This window comes from Girardinichthys multiradiatus, chromosome Y (assembly GCF_021462225.1).
Source record: "Girardinichthys multiradiatus isolate DD_20200921_A chromosome Y, DD_fGirMul_XY1, whole genome shotgun sequence".
NCBI classification, from domain to species: Eukaryota; Metazoa; Chordata; class Actinopteri; order Cyprinodontiformes; family Goodeidae; genus Girardinichthys; species Girardinichthys multiradiatus.
The window spans coordinates 12,244,181-12,263,397 of NC_061818.1; the positions used below are offsets into that span (position 1 = coordinate 12,244,181).

At 42.3% G+C, this 19,217-nt stretch overlaps 1 protein-coding gene across 4 annotated transcripts in view; it reads left to right on the forward strand.

Annotated features, from left to right (window-relative positions):
- The window catches only part of LOC124863712 (serine/threonine-protein kinase N2-like), a 59,291-nt gene that overhangs the window by 20,245 nt on the left and 19,829 nt on the right, over window positions 1–19,217 (forward strand). For 2 of the 4 annotated variants that reach the window (XM_047358160.1, XM_047358162.1), the window contains exons 1-4: window positions 6,427–6,713; window positions 15,322–15,622; window positions 16,165–16,310; window positions 17,487–17,607. In XM_047358160.1, coding sequence (XP_047214116.1) covers window positions 6,624–6,713; window positions 15,322–15,622; window positions 16,165–16,310; window positions 17,487–17,607 — 658 coding nt within the window. In that variant the 5' untranslated portion in view covers window positions 6,427–6,623. Of the gene's footprint in view, window positions 1–4,918; window positions 5,022–6,426; window positions 6,714–15,321; window positions 15,623–16,164; window positions 16,311–17,486; window positions 17,608–19,217 lie in introns of those variants that run through there. The other 2 variants (XM_047358161.1, XM_047358163.1) reach the window with 2 other exon arrangements.

The window sequence follows — 19,217 nt, forward strand, 5'->3', positions numbered from 1 at the left end:
TTGTTCCAGTAAAGTTGGGACAGGGGCAACAAAAGACTGGGAATATTGAGGAATGCTAAGAAGACACTAGTTTAGAACATTTCACAGGTGAACAGGTTAATTGGAAATTGGTTAGTGTCATGATTGGGTATAAAAGGAGCATGCCCGAAAGGGGAAGATGGGGCATGGTTCACCACTGTGTGAACAACTGTATGAGCAAATAGTCCCAACAGTTTAGGAGCAACGTTTCTCAACGTACACTTGCAAAGAAATTAGGCATGTAATCATCTACAGTTCATTCTATCATTGAAAGATTAAGAGAATCTGTAAATGTGAGCTGTGGTCTGATGAGGCCACATTACAAATTGTTTTAGGAAATCATGAACGTTAGATGGACGTTATGTTTTCTTTTAAGTGAGACAAATATTACATAGTCAATAGTCCATAACTAAGTGAAGTGAAGTATTTCGCATATTTTTTAACCTTTGCCCTAATTATTCTTTTATTGATGCTTGATTTCTATTTTGGGGGGTACTAGTGTATTTTCATAAAGGTGACCCGGGTGAAGTGGAGGACAATAAGCAACAAATCCATAGGCTAGGACGTGAACCTGGCCTGGCTGTGATTAGGACCAATTAATTGTCGAAGGTGCAGAGCCGTTAGGTTAGACCAGACCATGGCAGTTTAGATGCCTCAGACATCATGGTTACTCGTGTTACCTGTTTGGGTTAGACACTTAACATCCCACCTGGCATCTCATCCCTAGCCAGAGAGATGCAGGTTTGAAATCACATTTACTTCTATCACTTCTACAATTTTTTTTAAGGAAGAACAATTTTTATTCAGGGAACAAAAAAAACTTTAATCACATTATATTGCTTCCTCCTCCATGTATTTACTTCAGTTTTGGGTATTAAACATTTTGTATTTCCTGCTGAGGGAATCTAAACTTAACTGGCCTTGCTATTGTGTTTTGGATCATTGTCCTGTGATTGAGCTTAAGGTCCTGTAGTGTTGGACATTGTCCTGCAGGATGTCCTGCTAGAGAGCAACATTCATGACTATCAATCTTGGTAAGTCTTCTAGGTCTTGAGGAGACCATCTCACTACCACCACCATGTTTTGACTGTCAATAAAATGGTCTGGTTCTGAACCATTGTGTTAGTTTTAGGTTAAATGTTACATGACTCACATCTACCAAAGAGTTCCACTTTTGTCTCGTCAGTCGACAGAATATTTTCTGGGATCGGCCTTTAGGCTCTTTTTGATAGACCTCTCCCCCAATGACTGCTGGATATAAGCACTAGCCCATCATGGCTCTTCAAGGACAAGCAGGTATAGACGATGGATAGATGGATAGTCACCAGTCTGAAAATTAAGCATCAAAATGCAAAAGGAAATAAAAGCAAAAGACAAAAAATGGAGCAGGCATTTTTTGAAAACAGACCTCAAACTCACAGAGATTGTTTATTTGCTGATTAGAAGTTGAAGACCCTTGCCCAAAAAATCATATGAAAGGTTTCCACAAGGGACTCAGCAGTAAGTTGTCCACTGCTCTTGGCAATTATTGAAAAAATTATGTTTAGATATGTGATCATTTCCAAAGGCTGGTGGGAATGTTGCTCAGTGGGACGCAATTTCACCGAGTCAGAAATTGATGTGTTGGTGAATGAGGAGGAGAGTGGAAAACATGATTGGTAGCCACAGTAGTGGTGTTGTGAGTGGCAACATATTGTGGGACAGAGAGGACCAAGGCTGAGGTGAAGAAGAAGTGATCAGATTTGAAGGTGGAGGCGAAAAAGCGACTGTCACGCCAGCGCCAGAGCATGTCCGCCACCAGTGGGGGTAAGGGCATACCCGAACCTTTTCAGAAAAGGATGGCCTCCTGGTAAAGCACCGTTTAATTTGTTTTAAATGTGTAAATCAGAGGTAAAAGCACAGTGAGCTATAATGTTGCCTATGTGGTCTCAGGTCCTCTTGAGACGACAGGTGTCGAGGAGGGTCTGAGTGAGGAGAGTCCTGGGCAAAGAGCAAATGGGCACCGAGAGTATGGCTATCCCGAGAACCGGTGCACCGCAAGCGCATGGTGTGTCTGGAGGATGATGGGTGCTGATGAATGCTGTTCTGAGAGAAACAACTGATGAATTGAAAGAAATTAGAACAGTATTGAGTAACTTGTGTGATGTTGTTGTGGATTTTCTTATCAAAGTGGGAGAGAAATTAACTCATTAAAAGAGAAAGACCGGACTTTGTCTTTATAAATTTATTCAAAAGGCATGCAGCGTTTGAAGACCCTGTCACTGAGCTTGGTCAGTGAAGCAGAGCCCCCGATCAACATTTACACACAGTATTTAAAGAGTATGTGCGTGTTACCTCAACTTAAGAGTTTGGAGATATTGTCCTCTAGACCCCACCTAGGGTCAGTGGTAACAAGGTTATTTATGAGGGCACTCATCTGCCCTTCCTTGGGACATAACCCTTCAGGGAGTGTTAACCATAAACTTCTGATAATGGATTTACAGACCAACTCCTCTAGGGTAACAAAACACTGAGGAGAGAGGTAAATGGAAGTTCACAGCACTTTGGAACACTTTAGAGCACTAAATAAAAGAATTTCCATTACAATGTTTTGACATCTGACATGTCAAACACATTAAAAGAACTTGTTAAAAAGTGAACCTTGTTGTCCTAAGTGTTGCATGATATCCTCATGGAGCTGTGCTCCATGTTGAAATTCCTCTTCTAAGGGGGGATTTACAAAAAACATTTTTCACTGACTTACCAAGAAGCCAGCCATTAAGTCTGTCTGCAGTCTATTACCTATACAACGCTGACAAAATGACACTTTGACACAATGAAATGTAGACTGTGTGCAGCTTATATAAAAGTGTAAATTTATTCTTCCCTCAAAATAACTCAAGATACAGCCATTAATGTCTGAACCACCGGCAACGAAAGTGAGTACACCCCTAAGAGACTACATCCATATTGAGTATTTTTGTCATTTTCCCTCCAAAATGTCATGTGACTCGTTAGTGTTACTAGGTCTCAGCTGTGCATAGGGAGCAGGTGTGTTTAATTTTGTAGTACATCTCTCGCACTCTCTCATACTGGTCACTGAAAGTTCCAACATGGCACCTCATGGCAAAGAACTCTGAGGATCTGAAAAGACGAATTGTTGCGTTACATGAAGATGGCCAAGGCTACAAGAGGATTGCCAACATCCTGAAACTGAGCTGTACCACAGTGGCCAAGATCATCCAGCGTTTTAAAAGAGCAGGCTCCACTCAGAACAGACCTCACGTTGGTCGTCCAAAGAAGCTGAGTGCACGTGCTCAGCGTCACATCCAAATGCTGTCTTTGAAAGATAGGTGCAGGAGTGCTGTCAGCATTGCTGCAGAGATTGAAGAGGTGGGGGGTCAGCTTGTCCGTGCTCAGACCATACGCTCCACACTACATGAAATTGGTCTGCATGGCCGTCATCCCAGAAGAAAGCCTCTTCTGAAGTCTGTCCACAAGAAAGCCCGCAAACAGTTTGCTGGAACCATGTCCTATGGTCTGATGATTAATTTGTCTGGTTCAGATGGTCTCAAGCATGTGTGGCGGCAATCAGTTGAGAGTACAAAGATAAGTGTGTGTTGCCTACTGTCAAGCATGGTGGTGGGAATGCCATGGTCTGGGGCTGCATGAGTGCAGCAGATGTTGGGGAGTTACATTTCATTGAGGGACACATGAACTCCAATATGTACTGTGAAATACTGAAGCAGAGCATGATCCCCTCCCTCCAGAAACTGGGCCGCATGGCAGTGTTCCAGCATGATAATGACCCCAAACACACCTCTAAGACGACCACTGCTTTATTGAAGAGGCTGAGGGTAAAGGTGATGGACTGGTCAAGCATGTCTCCAGACCTAAACCCAATATAACATCTTTGGGGCATCTTCAAGCGTAAGTTGGAGGAGCGGAAAGTCTCAAATATCCGCCAGCTCCGTGATGCGGTCATGGAGGAGTGGAAAAGCATTCTCACTTCTGTTGCGGGTTCAGACATTAAAGGCTGTATCTTCAGTTATTTTGAGGGAAGAATAAATTTACACTGTTATATAAGCTACTTGTGTCAAACGACTCAACAAACGACTCATTGTGTCAAAGTGTCATTTTGTCGGCGTTGTCCCGTAAAAACATAAACTTAAATATCTGCAGGAATGTGAAGGGTGTACTCACTTTGGTGATACACTTTATATATAAACTATATTGCCAAACATATTGGGTCCCATCACCAAATCACTGAATTCTGGTGTTCTAATCACTCCCATGGCTGCAAGTCATTATTTATATAGCGCTTTTCAGCAACAAGGCACTCAAGGCGCTGTACTCAAGGAAAAACATTACAATGATACAGAAAATCAAACAACAAAGATAAAATAATAATAATAAAAAATAAATAATAATAAGGGTGCATATGCACAGATGTATACAGTTTGGTGTGGAGAAACTTGACTGACCAGCACAGAGTTCTGACCTCAAACTTCCTAAACACCTTTGGGATGAATTAGAGTGGAGGCTGCAATTCTGGTTTACTCATCTAACTATGAACAAACCTTGTGGAAAATTTCTCACAATAGTTGCTATTGCTGGGAAGGTGGGTCCATCAACAAATTGGACCTTATGGATTAAGAATAGAATGTCATCAAAGTTCATGTAAAAGTAGACAGGGAAATACTTTTGGAAAAATAATAAAATATAACTTCTGTCAGACTGTAACTTTAAGAGTTGTGACTGTAAAGTGATGTGATCTTAGTTCCTGGTACTGTGGTCAGCACACTTTTAGCTACTGCCTGTGTTTCAATTTAGGTCTACAGGCATCAAAGCAAGTCTTCAACAGTTGCAAAGGTTTAACTTTCCAGTATGAGCATTGAGGCTGTGATAAGGAGAGCTCAGATGTTTGTGTAAGGAGTGAGGGGCAGTATGGATGCATGGGGGCTGCTATCTCTGCAGCCACCAGCCCAAGGTACACAGCAGGCCGCCGGAGGTCCAGCTGCTCGGTAAGAACTTTATTTGAATGCCTGTTCATACATGTGTGCCAAGGAGCATGAATGTGTGCAATCTAGCAACTGTAAACCCGAGCCATCGCCCATGTTTTGAATAAATTGGCTCAACTTCATGTAATATCACTTCCTATTTCCCCCACAGCAGAGTAACAGAGAACTGGTGTGCTCTTTGCCTCTTTGTCTCGTCTTCTCTCTGACTCTGCATTATTTAAGGTAAAATATTCAGCGTGGACTTGAAGGGCCTGTGATCCTGCACTGCTCAGTGTCTGAGTCAGATGAACTCTAGATCTGCTCGTCCCTGGCTGATAGGACAAGAACAGAAATCAGAGAAAAAAGTGGCTGCCTGCAGGCATTAAACAATTTAATAATTCTAATTAATTTAGTCATCTGTACCAGTAGACTAGGACTTTCTCCAGATAGCACCTCAGATGTTTGCGACTGTATTGGATGTGTGTCCCAGGAGGGAGAGAAAATTAAAAAATTTTCTTTGGATGGCTTTGATACACATTAAAAGCTAAAATGCTTTGAGAGAGGAGATGTTATTGAAGTCTTGAAGCCTCTGAATAGAAGAGGTTCTAAAAAGATCGCTGGGCACCACAACTGGGAGAGTCAGCCACCATCCAGACCCTGGCAGTGTGAGTTGTTTTATAGAAAATAGTAGGGGCCTATTTGTTTGATGCGTGTCGTATGCTGTTGTATGCATTGCTTCTAACACTCCTGTCAGAGGGTGGCGCCAAACAAACAATTGATAAAGAAAACAACAGGTCGTATCATGAGTAGAAAAAGAAGACCATTTGCACTGTTTTTAATACAGTGAGGAGAGATCATTGTTTTTCCTGGCGTGGATAATATCTCTCTCTGAGAAATCACTTTATTTAGACCTTTTCTTCTTCTCCTCCAGTGTTGAAATGTGTTCATTATCGCCCCCCAAGAGGTTGTAGTGAAAATTGTATCTCAAATGTTTGAATGTTTTATTTATGTTTTGCAATTTTAAGTTGAACTTTCCTCCCCTGTTTCTCCTAAACAGCTTTTGTAACACTGGTCTGCTGCGCCATTTGACCCCATCAGTCAGAGGGATTAACTTCTTGATTTGGTTCTCTTTTGACTCTAATGCACGCAGGTACTGACTTAGTGTGAATAATCTGTACTTCTCTATCTCTCGCTCTCTCACACACACACACGTTAATATCCACAAGTACGGCCTCTGATGGTCGATACAACATGAGCGTTGTTCTGTCACAACAGCCTGTCTCTCAGCTTTGGAGACCCGGTAGCAGGAAACAGAGTGACTGTGATCTCTCTCACTTACAAAACCCAGCTGAGTGTGTGTGCACAGAGTGCACGACGCCTCGCTTTCTATTTGGCAAAGAGCAGAACAGGAAGCAGTGAGGTGTGGCACCGTCTCTGCTGTTCTTTCTTCCTCTTCTCCATCTCAATTCCTCGTTCCAGATTTAGCTTGGATTTTTGATTCATGGCGGAAAGGACATCCAGGATTTTGAAGAGACAGGAATAGCACTCTAAGTTTGCCTGATTGGTGTTGCTGTCAGTGCTTAGTGTGTGAGTGAGTGCGCAAGTGAGGCCAGAGGTAGGCCAACGATGGCCAGTGAGGCCTTATTAGAGGACCTCGTGGGGGATCAGCTGACTGACTTGCCGGTACCCGCTGACCACAGTGACGCAGAGTCTTCGGTAGGCAACTGCGGCCAGAGCAGGGCCTTAACGCTGCCACCCTCTCTGCGCCTTCTTACCATCCACAGCTATGGCCGTCTTTTCTGTCAGCTTCCTCATTCACTTCCTGTCAAAACATCTGCTCTCCGACTGCAAATCATTTGTGATATTTCATGCTTTTGTGCTGGGTGAGTTGTCTCCCAGCTCGCTCCAGAACGTTTTTGTTGGAAAACACCAGGGATTAAGTTGTATTGTGCAGAACAGAAGTGAGTCAGAGCAACAAAAACTCTCCCTTCCTGTTGTTCGTTGTCTGCTGCTGGCTTCGCTTTCTCTGCTGCCATGAGCGGCTTGCAAGCTAACGCTGAGCTGTTTTTTGCCTACCTCATCAGGACTGAAGTGTGCCAAAATTATATTTTTATGAAATTAGAGATCCACCGATCAGAGTTCTGTGGCAGATCTATGGTTTTTGTCAACATTTTACCCATTTTTTTGACCCATCAATACCAAATGTAGACATTTCCAATTTCTCTTTAAGAGCCAAAAGAAAATACAAGAAACGCATCTTTTAGCCTTTCTGTTTTGATTCACCATGAATGGTTTACAGTTGTGGAAAAAATTTGCCTGTATGTTTCTCTATTGTGAATATTTAATATATACTTTTAACAATAGATTTTAAAAAATAAATAAAACAATATATATATATATATGTATATATATATATATATATATATATATATTTATATGTATGACCGTTGAAGTGAACGTAAACAAAGAGTGGTTGAAGGGCCTTCAGAAAGGACATTTTACCAGGTAAGGGATTTAAAGAGGTCTCAAAGAATTTTAAATCACCTATTTGACTGTGTGGAAAATAGTTGACAAGTGGAGGATAATCAAAACAATTGCCAACGTGCTTCCCCTAAAGGAACTACAAGATGCTAAAAGAAGTCTCCAAAAACCTTTAAAAGGTCATGAGAGGATGGACAGCAGGCTCTGTTGATATCAAAGTGCATCCCTGTACAACCAGAAATATGCTGCACAAGCAGGAGGTGTTTGAGGAGGAAATTTTACTCTGGAAAAAACACAGGCCCAAGTCTGCCATAGAAACGTAGACAACGGCTAGATGTTGCTAAATAATGTATTTGGGACAGACAATTCTGAGATTGAATTATTGGGAGAACAGAACACGGACATGTTTGGTATAAACCAAAACTGCATTTCAGCAAACCTTCTCATAACATCTGTGAAGCATAGAGGTGGAAGTGTCGTGGTTGGCAAAAGAATAAGTAAACCACATTTTCACAAATAAAGACAAAAACTACCAAATATATGACATAATTTAGTTGCCTTTATATAAAGCCAAAGCAGGATTAAATACTATACTATATGTTGATTATTTCAATTTTTATAATGTTTATGACATTTATTCATTGTTATCTTTGATTTTAGGTACATAAATCCTCACATATCTGAAGTAAGAGAACAGTCTGTTTAAAATGAGAATTAGCTGTTTCATGGCCATGTTTTACAGTTTTTGTTTTTTGCTAAATATATTTAGAAACATCAGCAATTTAACTCTATTTAGTTACAAGTGATCTACATTTCAATTCAGATTTAACTTAAACATGTTTAATTTTTTTTTTTACTATAATAGTAAGAATTGATTTCTGCATTTTTGGTTTGAAAATCCTAGAAAACAAATTTTTGTTATCTTTCATTTAATGAGTAAAACATGGTTGATTTATTTGTTTACCAACAGTTAAATGTCTTTCTTTTCCACGTATAAAAAAATGTGATTGGATGTCAAATTTTAAACATTTCTTGATTGACATTTCCCTAATTTTTACTTAAAAACTGTTAGAAGTAGAGGAAAGTTCAGTGTGTTTAAGACTGAGTACTCTCTATAAAACATCCATCCACTGTCTATTCCAGCTTGTCCCTGTAGGGTCACTTGTGGACTGGTGCCCATTTCCTTTTTCTTTTTTTTTAACCGTGTCCTGTCCGGCAGAGTACCGCTCAGAATTGTCTGAGTGCCAAGAAGAACACCAACAGATTTACTTTCACAAGCTGGGCATTACAGCTAATACTTTAAAGCTCTGCTTGATATTTATAAAAGAAACTTCATTAGAAACTGCTTTGGGACTTTTTCAGTTATTATGGACACGGAGACAGAAACAAAAAGGAAAAAATAAGAAGCACGAAAGAGAGAGAGGCGGGGGAAAAAGGGAGAGAAGGAGAAAAGAATGGAGGAAAGAAAGAAGGATGAAGAGAATATAAGATAACACCCTGCTGGCTTCGACACCTCCAGAATCATACATAATAACAGCTTTTTTACCGAAAAGTGTACGGTACTTATGAATGCAAGATGTATTTAGTGGTAAATGTGGGCGGCTCAATATAGAACATTTGTGTATCTGTTAACTCCTAAATCTAAACACCTGTGGGTCTGAGGGTGAGCGCGCTTGTGTATACAGTGTTTCTCCATACAAATATGCAATAGCGAGTGTGAGGACCCACAGACCCGCCCCCCTCGACCTGGGATAGATACAGAGGATATCCTAGCCACTGACATCCAAAGGCCCCCCAGAGCACAGGAACCCTAGAAGGACCATCGCCGGGACTACTGCAACCCCCACAGAGAAGAGCAGCGGAGAGTGCCAGGGGAACCAGCCAGCAGCCACTGTGCAGAAGCCCCAGGGAGCTGCAGCAATGAGTCCACAAGCCCCGGCGGTAGCCGTCAACGCCAGAACAGATCCAGCCATGGACCCAGAGACATATAACTTCCCAAGCAGAGGCCCAACAGAGCCCAGGGGTCCAGGCCCTGACAAGCAGCCACTAGAACTGGGCCGACACACAACAAAGCACCCAGCCCCGGACACCAAGAACAAGTACACCAACGGGCAGAGACACCAACCACCTGACCACCTGACACAAAAAAACAGGCACACATAGTCACGATCACACATTCCCACCCTCATTCTCATGCACCCAATGTAAAGACAAACAACAATGGACGTCGTACACTTACTCACACTCCCCATACATACTCTATACTCCCAGGTCTAGGTGCCGATACCCCATAGGGGCCACCGGACCCAGGAGGTAGCCCCTTTCCCTGCGGGAGTGGAGACAGGCAGACCAGCGCCCCAGCCCAGACTAGTGCCGGCACTGCCCGAACTCGAGCAACCCCGGCCTGGACCCCGACCCCCCACCCCGACCCCAGTCCCCAACAACCTCCATCCTCATCCGGAGAGGGGGCCATGTACAAAAGAGGCGTCTACCCAGACCAAACAAGCCTGCCAACCAGACCCGCCACAGGATGAAACAGTCCCAACTCCCCAATGAAACATGGCACACATATATCGAACACATGCCCCTGAACCCAAGTGCCATGAATCCCCTCCCCACTGGGGCACACACCCACAGGTGAGCTCTGTCCCCGAAAACCCGATGAAGCCACACAGTACAAGCTCCACACACAGCCCCGTTCCATGCACCCCCGGCGCATCCTGCCCCCCACCACACAGCGTGCTGCGACGGCAAGGGCCCCGCGCAACGCCACCCCAGCCTCCGCCCACACGTGCAACAGAGCAGACGCAACCGAGCACCGCGCCCACAGCAGAACCCTCAACCCCACACCAAGACGGGACAAACTCCCCCGGTCCCCGGCCATCAGCAAGCAACCACTCTCCCACCACACCCTCCGCAACCACACAAACACACCACATCACCACCACTGCAACGATAGCCCAGGGAGAAACATTATCCGGCTCAGCTCTACCATCGCTGCTCAGCCAACCCAAATGCCAGGGACCCCACATCCAAGAAGAGGACACAACCTCCCCACCCCACACGCTGCAGCCCCTCCACGCCACCCTCTAGCCTGGTTGACTGGTGCCCATTTCAAGTGAGTAGAAGGGTTCGTGCTGGACACAACCATTACAGGATAGCACAGAGACGTCCAGGGCAAACTACCACTCACACACTCCCTTACACCCAAGGGCAATTAAGAATGACAAATTAAGCTCACAGTCATGTTTTTTGGCTGTGGGAGGAAGCTGGAGTACCTGGAGAAAACCCACGCATGCTCAGGGAGAACATGCAAACTCAGTGGAAAAAGACTCCAGGCTGGGATTCAAACCCAGGACCTTCTTGCTGCAAGGCAACAGTGCGGTTGGAAAACTGGCTTTTACTGTTTTAAAATAAAGACGGTATAATCACACAGGTGATATATTAAGCTGTCTTCGTATCTTATGAGAGTATTGAGTGTAGTTAGTTCAGCTATCATTACTAAAACAGCGGTCTCTGTGATCATGTTCTGAAGAACATAGATTCTTAACTTATCTTAAATCCTGAATGTTCCGTGACAGCCAGAGGTCGAATCCGTTGCTTTCTCTCTGGGCTTTACAGAACGAATGACGTGGTAGAAAATTCTGTTTCCTTTTAAAAAGATTATTACATCTCAGTGCTTCCTGTGACTTCATGTCAAATATGTCACTTCTTCATCACGCAATCATAGAAGCGTGTTTATGATGGGGAGACCTGATAGCACTTAGATATGATGCGTTCATTAACGGAAAAAAGATGAGTTTTTTTTAGTTTCCAACCGTCTGTTCACCAGTCAGGGCCGGTTGAGCTGAAAATCATACAGTTCCACTGACCATTTCTTGGTGCATCTCTATTTAAATTTGCTGTTTTTCTCCTGTCTGCAGCAATATCCCTCCTGATAATCTCCATTTGCTGCCAGTATATGAAACATAGTTGTGCACTTAAGTTATGCATTAAAGCTGCAGTTAAAAATCCTGTAAGCACTTTGTGGTTGATGCTTCCCCCGGCCTGTGCATGACTGTTGTAGTGCATTGTGGAAGCAGATGGATTACAGCTTTAATGAGCAGAGAGCCATAGCCACGGGCTGCGTGTAGTTGGATGGTCACAGAAAGCCAAAGGAGTTGTAATCAGATCCCCTAAGCAGGATGGCTGTACGTTGAATTGCCCAGAGCACCCTGCCATTATTTTCTAGCAGAGGGGAGGGGACAATGTCTAAATATCTGAACATGTGTTTGAGACAGATCTGATGAGCCCTGTGTGGTGGACGAATGTTGATCTCCTTTTTAAAGCTCTTCGTAGTTGGATGACATAATAATGCAGTTCTCTACTCGACATGGACTTGCATGAAATTCTCACTGTATGATAACCTTCAGTAAAAGTAGCAAAGCTTCCCAGTATCATGGCATTTAAACAAAACAAATTAAAGATGTATAAGATGATCTAAAGCAGTGGTGTCTGAACTTTTCCTCCATGCAGACCAAATTTGGGAAGTTGAAAGTACAAGTACGAGAAATATCATAGCCTAATTTGTTGTAGAACATGGTTCTGTATTTTATTTTTTAGGTAGATTGTTTTCTATTTTCTTGGTTTGAAAGACATTTTAGTCTTTTCTCAGCTACTGGATATAGGTAAAAAACCCTTTAAAGGGGTGTCAATCTGAATCAAGCACCTGTGTTAGAGGTTCAAAGTTGTTAACATTCTAAAACTACGATTACTGGACGCACAAAATCTTTCAGAAGACCAAAAAGTGCCCACGGGCCACCCTTTGGACACTGTTGATCTTAACGCTTTTATTTGAAATAGAAAGGTAATAAATATCCCTTCTGCTGTAAAAAGAATCTAACATCAATAGTTACAGTTTAAACAATGTTATCTTGATCCTACATTTGTTATGTGGGTTCATACTTAACTGTGATTACACATGCTGAATGTTTTAAAGGTTTTCAAGTAAACATATTCTGCAGAGTATTATACCTTGTTGCTGTTATGTTCTTAATAGAGTACCTGGGGTATGATAAAATGATATTAGCTGTTTATACAGATATGCATCTCACAGTCTGCCAACTGTACTTTTAAAACATAATTATGTTAATGATGTGGATGGTCAGTGGTTCCTTTAATATCCACACCTGGAGTATTTGTGTTATTCTTAACCAGAATTATTCACAAACAGCCTAATTTCTCCTTTATGTGAGTTCCTGGACAGTGTGGAAGGCTTTTTTTGGCCAGCTGAACGTCAGTGTGCAGCAAACAGGTTGGAGGGGGAAAGCGCTGTGCTCCTCTACTCCATACAAGCACAGATAACTCCAGACATTTTTTGCGGCATCTCCAGAAAAGAACTGTTGGAATGGTGTGATGGAACATGTTTAAGGTTTTTAAATTATGGGGTGGCGTGTGGTACCGAGGCAGAGCATGCGCCCAATATACAGAAGCTATTAGTCCTTGACGCACCCGTCTCGGGTTTGATTCCTTACCTTGGGACTTTTGCTGTATGTCTTCTCCCTTTCGGTCCGCTCAATTCCTTTCAGAATACTGCAAATAAAGGCCACTACTGCCACAAAAACCTTAACAAAATGAAAAAAATTGTTGAAACCAGTAACCAGCCAACATATGGGTAGTTTAATTTGCAAAATACTGACTCAACTGGATCATTTGTAAACCCAAAGATGAGTTTGGGCCTTTTTCGTGATTATGGTTTTTAGTACATAATAATCATTCAGTAATTTACAAAGTTAGATTCATAAAGCATTTATCTTAAAAGTTCTTTTATTTTAAACAAGGATATATTAATTAGTATAGTAAGTACAGGGGATGTACATTTTTCTGTTTACTGTGACATTGCAAAGTATTTTTTTTGTTTTTGAAAAGGGGGTTCTTGTGAGAAGCTAGGGCTGTTCAGTGTTTTACCCGCAGGATGTAACAATCTTGTTCTGTGAAGTTAAGACAGTCAGAGGTTATTTTCACTGTTACTGCCTGATGGCAAACATAATGATAATTGGAGTTCATGACTCTTTTCTTTTGATGATGCCAATATCTCAAAAAAAGTTTGATTTACCCCAAACAAGACAAAGTTAGAACAAAATCAAATGAAATATAGGAACTCTACTTAGGAGTGCAATGAGATATGATACTCTGTTGTCTCCAAGTGTCCGACTCTTATTTTGAAGTAAGAAAGGAAGTAGTTTCTGACTTGCCATGTTGTGTTGAGAGAGTTAACTTCGGCACTGGTTGCTGTAGATATTAACTAACAATCTTGGGTTTATACTCTCTGTACAGGCAGTATTGAGACATATTTATGTCAATGAATAGTGTTGTTATCTTTTTTTATTCAGTTTATATTATATTTACACATACAGGGGTTGGACAATGAAACTGAAACACCTGGTTTTAGACCACAATAATTTATTAGTATGGTGTAGGGCCTCCTTTTGCGGCCAATACAGCGTCAATTCGTCTTGGGAATGACATATACAAGTCCTGCACAGTGGTCAGAGGGATTTTAAGCCATTCTTCTTGCAGGATAGTGGCCAGGTCACTATGTGATACTGGTGGAGGAAAACGTTTCTTGACTCGCTCCTCCAAAACACCCCAAAGTGACTCAATAATATTTAGATCTGGTGATTGTGCAGGCCATGGGAGATGTTCAACTTCACTTTCATGTTCATCAAACCAATCTTTCACCAGTCTTGCTGTGTGTATTGGTGCATTGTCATCCTGATACACGGCACCGTCTTCAGGATACAATGTTTGAACCATTGGATGCACATGGTCCTCAAGAATGGTTCGGTAGTCCTTGGCAGTGACGCGCCCATCTAGCACAAGTATTGGGCCAAGAGAATGCCATGATATGGCAGCCCAAACCATCATTGATCCACCCCCATGCTTCACTCTGGGCATGCAACAGTCTGGGTGGTACGCTTCTTTGGGGCTTCTCCACACCGTAACTCTCCTGGATGTGGGGAAAACAGTAAAGGTGGACTCATCAGAGAACAATACATGTTTCACATTGTCCACAGCCCGAGATTTGTGCTCCTTGCACCATTGAAACCGACGTTTGGCATTGGCATGAGTGACCAAAGGTTTGGCTATAGCAGCCCGGCCGTGTATATTGACCCTGTGGAGCTCCCGACGGACAGTTCTGGTGGAAACAGGAGAGTTGAGGTGCACATTTAATTCTGCCGTGATTTGGGCAGCCGTGGTTTTATGTTTTTTGGATACAATCCGGGTTAGAACCCGAACATCCCTTTCAGACAGCTTCCTCTTGCGTCCACAGTTAATCCATGAGTTAGCCATGAAACGTCCCACACTAAAATGACAGGTGTTTCAGTTTCATTGTCCAACCCCTGTATATGCTTCCAGTATGACCCAAGCAGAGGCAGACGGGGATCCTAATTGATTCTGCTCTGTATTAATGCTGTTCTAATCTGCTGTAATCGTGTTAGGGCTGGTCACCAGGACAGCTGATGTGAGCACTCAGCTCTTTATGCACTTAAATGGGACCTCAGCTTTGATACTGCCCCAAAGTGTCAGCTTTGTAGGTTTCACAGGATGACAATTCACTCACAGAGTTTCTGTTTTCCCCTTCCTTTCAGCTCACTGTTTCAGTGTGTAAGAACATGCACGGTTACCAGCTTAGCCCGACTCATCCTCAGTCCACCATCTATCAGCTGGAGATGTTCTCCTTTGAACTAATTTGTACTTTTTTTCAAATTGAAAAATTGCCCTCATACATGGTGTTGATGGTGTGGCAAAATTTTGTGCTTCAGCTCCAGCATCTTCATGCCATTGTTTCATTCTTCTCCAGACCGACCCAGATGGCCTGTCGGTGCTCCAGCAGCTCGGCCTGGACCAAAAATCGGACTTCTCGGACACCAGCGTGCAGCAGTGCCTGGATGAGCACCGCGAGAGGATCCGTAGGGAAATCCGCAAGGAGCTGAAGATCAAGGAGGGCGGGGAGAATCTGCGCAGGGCCATCACGGACAAGAAAAAAGCCCAGCAGGTGGACTCGCAGCTCCGCAGCTCCAAGCGCAAGCTGGAGACCCTCCAGGCTCAGCTGCAGGAGCTGGATGCACACATTGTTGTCAAGGGCCCAGATGACAACAAAGGTGCAGTAAATACCAGGGCGATCCCACTGTGGGCTGACACAACACCTGTGACTCACTTTGTTATTAGATTCTGTATTTACTGAAAGTACTGCTAAGTATTATAAAAAAGAATCCATCACATGCTCCTCTAGATCTATCTTTTCCTTTAACTTTACCAGATAGGTTTAAAAGCATGATTTAACTTTATTTTCAATGTGTTTTTGGAAGACATTGTTTTCAGCACATTTCTAACTATTAAAAGCCAAACAGGTTATCCCAGCAGGTAGTAATTGTTGCCCCTGCTGGTCATCACAGGTACTCACATTTAAGGCCATTTAGCTGTGGCCTCACATTTTACACTGAATATATGAATTCATAAGTGACTGTTTTATGAGGGAAAATCAATGTTAAAATTTTATTTTTACTCAAGTTGTAGGTATTATGTTAATTATTTTTCATTAGCTCAAGTATGCATAAATTCCATTCATTAAGTCCAGTTTCTGTAACAGATCAGAACCTGAACTGGTCTAGTAACCTGACCATGTGTCTGTTCTTCTTCCCAGATACCACGAATTCTCCGGGCTCAGTCAACCGGACCTCGACCAATCAGCACCGGATTGCAGCTTTGGAACGGCAGCTAAATATTGAGTTGAAGGTCAAGCAGGGAGCAGAGAACATGATCCCAATATACGCCAGTGGGGGTACCAAGGTACACACATGACTTAACCTTCTGTCCATTTTCACATCTACAGTGCTGTGAAAATATATTTTTCCTCGCAAATTCCTTGTGTTTTTACTTTTTTTTTTAAACTTACATGTTTTAATTTTTAGTATCAGACAAAATGAGCTGAGTAAATACAAAAAGCTGTTCTCAAATGATAATTTTCACTTGCGACTAGCCTGATTTTTGCCAGATGTAGATAATCACTTGAATAGAACCTGTCTGACAGCATGAAGTAGGCTCAAAGATCTTAAAAAGGAACATGTCGTGCCCTGATCTAAAGAAACACAAGAAAAGGTTACAAAGCCATTTCTAAGGCTTTGGGGTCCATAGAACCACATTGAGAGCAACTATCAACAAAATGGAGAAAACATGGTACACTGGTAAACCTTCCCGGGAACGGCCGGCCTAATCAAACATCTATTCTATGGGAGAGATCCAAGGGTCAAAACCACTGCAGAACCAAAAGAACACAAATAACCATTTAATATTTGTCAAAAAACACATTTGCCTGTTATATCTGGGGTAAAACAGTTCCAGACAAACACGGTGGTGGTAGCGTGGTGGTCTGGGTCAGGACCTGTACAACTTGCTGAGATTGATTGAAAAAATTCTGCTCCACAAGAAAATCCTGTGGGAGAAACTTAGACCATCAATTTGTGACCTTATACTCAAGAGCACTTAGGTCAAGCAACAGGACAATGATGCACACCAGCAAGCCTAACTCTGATGGCTCAAAGAAGAAGGTTTTAGAGTGGTCTAGTCCAAGGTGGGACTTCTGATTGAGAAGGTGTGGGCGCTCATGCTCTAAACCCTCCAGTGTGGCTGAATTGAAGCAAAAAGCAGAGTGAGCCAAGATTCCTCTGCAGTTATTTAAAAGACTCATCGCCAGTTACTGCAAACACTTGATGGCAGTTGGTTTAGGGAGCCAATTTTCCACATCTGGTCAAGAGGGGTTGAAAAACTTTTTGATATGAAATGAAATAAAATCATCATTTGGAAACTGCATTTGCTATATAAAATTCAGTTTGATTATTGGTAACAAAAAAGCAAGAGCAAAATAAATCTGTATAGATGCACATACTTTTTCACATCTCTGTATATCAGAATCACCTGGCTGTTCTAACACCTAATCTGTGCTGGTGTTTTTATGATCCTTTGCAGGACAAGAAGCTTCTCCAGACAGCTCAGCAGATGCTGCAGGACAGCAAAACAAAAATCGATATCATCCGCATGCAGATCCGAAAGGCCATGCAGGCCACCGAGCAGTCCGACGACAACCAAAGTACCCGCTTTGGTTTTTATTTAGATTCTCTTTTAAGCTTTAGCCTCTCTTTCATCCCACCTGTCACCCTTTAGACACGGGAACTCTGCATATTTTATGACACGAGTGGTAATCGATCAGTCCTTGCTTCAGATCTTTACATTGTTCAGTGTAAAACACACACACACACACACACACATACATACATACATATTGTGTATGTATGTATGTATATATATATATATATATATATATATACATATATATATTCACATTGTCCATTACATCCCTCTCAGGTTAAAGCCTTATTGATGTTCCTCCATCCCCTTGATGTTGCCCAACAACTAAAAGCCATGCCTCATTTAGCTGAGGTTAGAGAGGAGGCAGGGCAGACGCAGGGTGCCAGGAAGGGAGACTGACTCACAGATGGCTGCAGAGAAGGATGAAGGAGAGAGGAAACAGAGAAGGCACTTTCAAAGTGTTATTGTGGGATATTTGGATTTTCAGCATGTCATCCAGCATTTGAACATATATTTGTGAAACAATCTCAGGAAGTAAGCTTGCGCCATCTGACAGCAGCCCCTTAGGTTATATTCATGCAGAATACAGATATGACTCACAACAGTTTTAACAGTCTAACGTTGTGGCTTTGGGATTTACATTTTCAATATATGTTCTTTCATTCTCCAAAAGCTGCAGATGAGGTTATGTTTGCAAACTTTTCCAGCTACAAGAACTGTGGCTCCAGATTTGTGAGATGAAACCAAAAAAATGGCCCCATTGGTGGATATCTCAATACGGGGTGTGCAGAACCAGTTTGGTGATGGATTTCAAAATAGGACCAGTTCAAAGATTAAAATTGGACGGGTGAGAGAAACAAAGCTTGTTGGTAGAAGACATGGTGGAAAAGTCAAAGCAATATGGAGCAAATATCAGGTAATCCTTCAAAACAAGAGAAAAAATCAACTTAGAGATGCAATGATCAACATTTCCGAACCAGTTTCTGTAAAGCAATGACCTTCTGGTCCAAGTTGTTGCAAATTCTGATTTCTCTTTTAAAATACCAGTGGTTTAAAGTGTGGGCGTTCATTAATTCCAATTAAAACAGGACCAAACGATGTGTTACACTGTGTGTGAGAGAGCAGTCGCTGTAAAACAGGGCTAGACTACTTGCAAACAGAAACACAATGATTAGGGAGTTCATGTACTAATAGTGTGGTTAAAACTACTTCAATGTAAATGGCAGCCTCCCTGTGTGTTCCCAAGAGAATGTAGATGCATGTTCTTGAACACACCGGGGTTTAAAACTTAAAGAAAAAAACAGAGCAACTACTCCCTCCAGCCTTTCTGGACTCTGTTGAAAGAGCTTCTGTTTCAGTTTGTCTCTTTGTCGCTGCATCCCCATCCAGGTATGAATTATGTCTGGCAGATCCATTTCATACCTTAACAGATCAGGTATGAAATGACCAGCAACTGCTGAAATCTAGCTCTCTGCTGTAGCAGCCTGAATGACATCACTTCATAGAAAATATAGTTTCCTTGTTTATGCTTCCTCTAACTTCAGCTTTAAACACCTCGTTATTACTGAAAACATCTGTTTGTCGGTTTCTCAGCAGTAGAAACATTGCGAG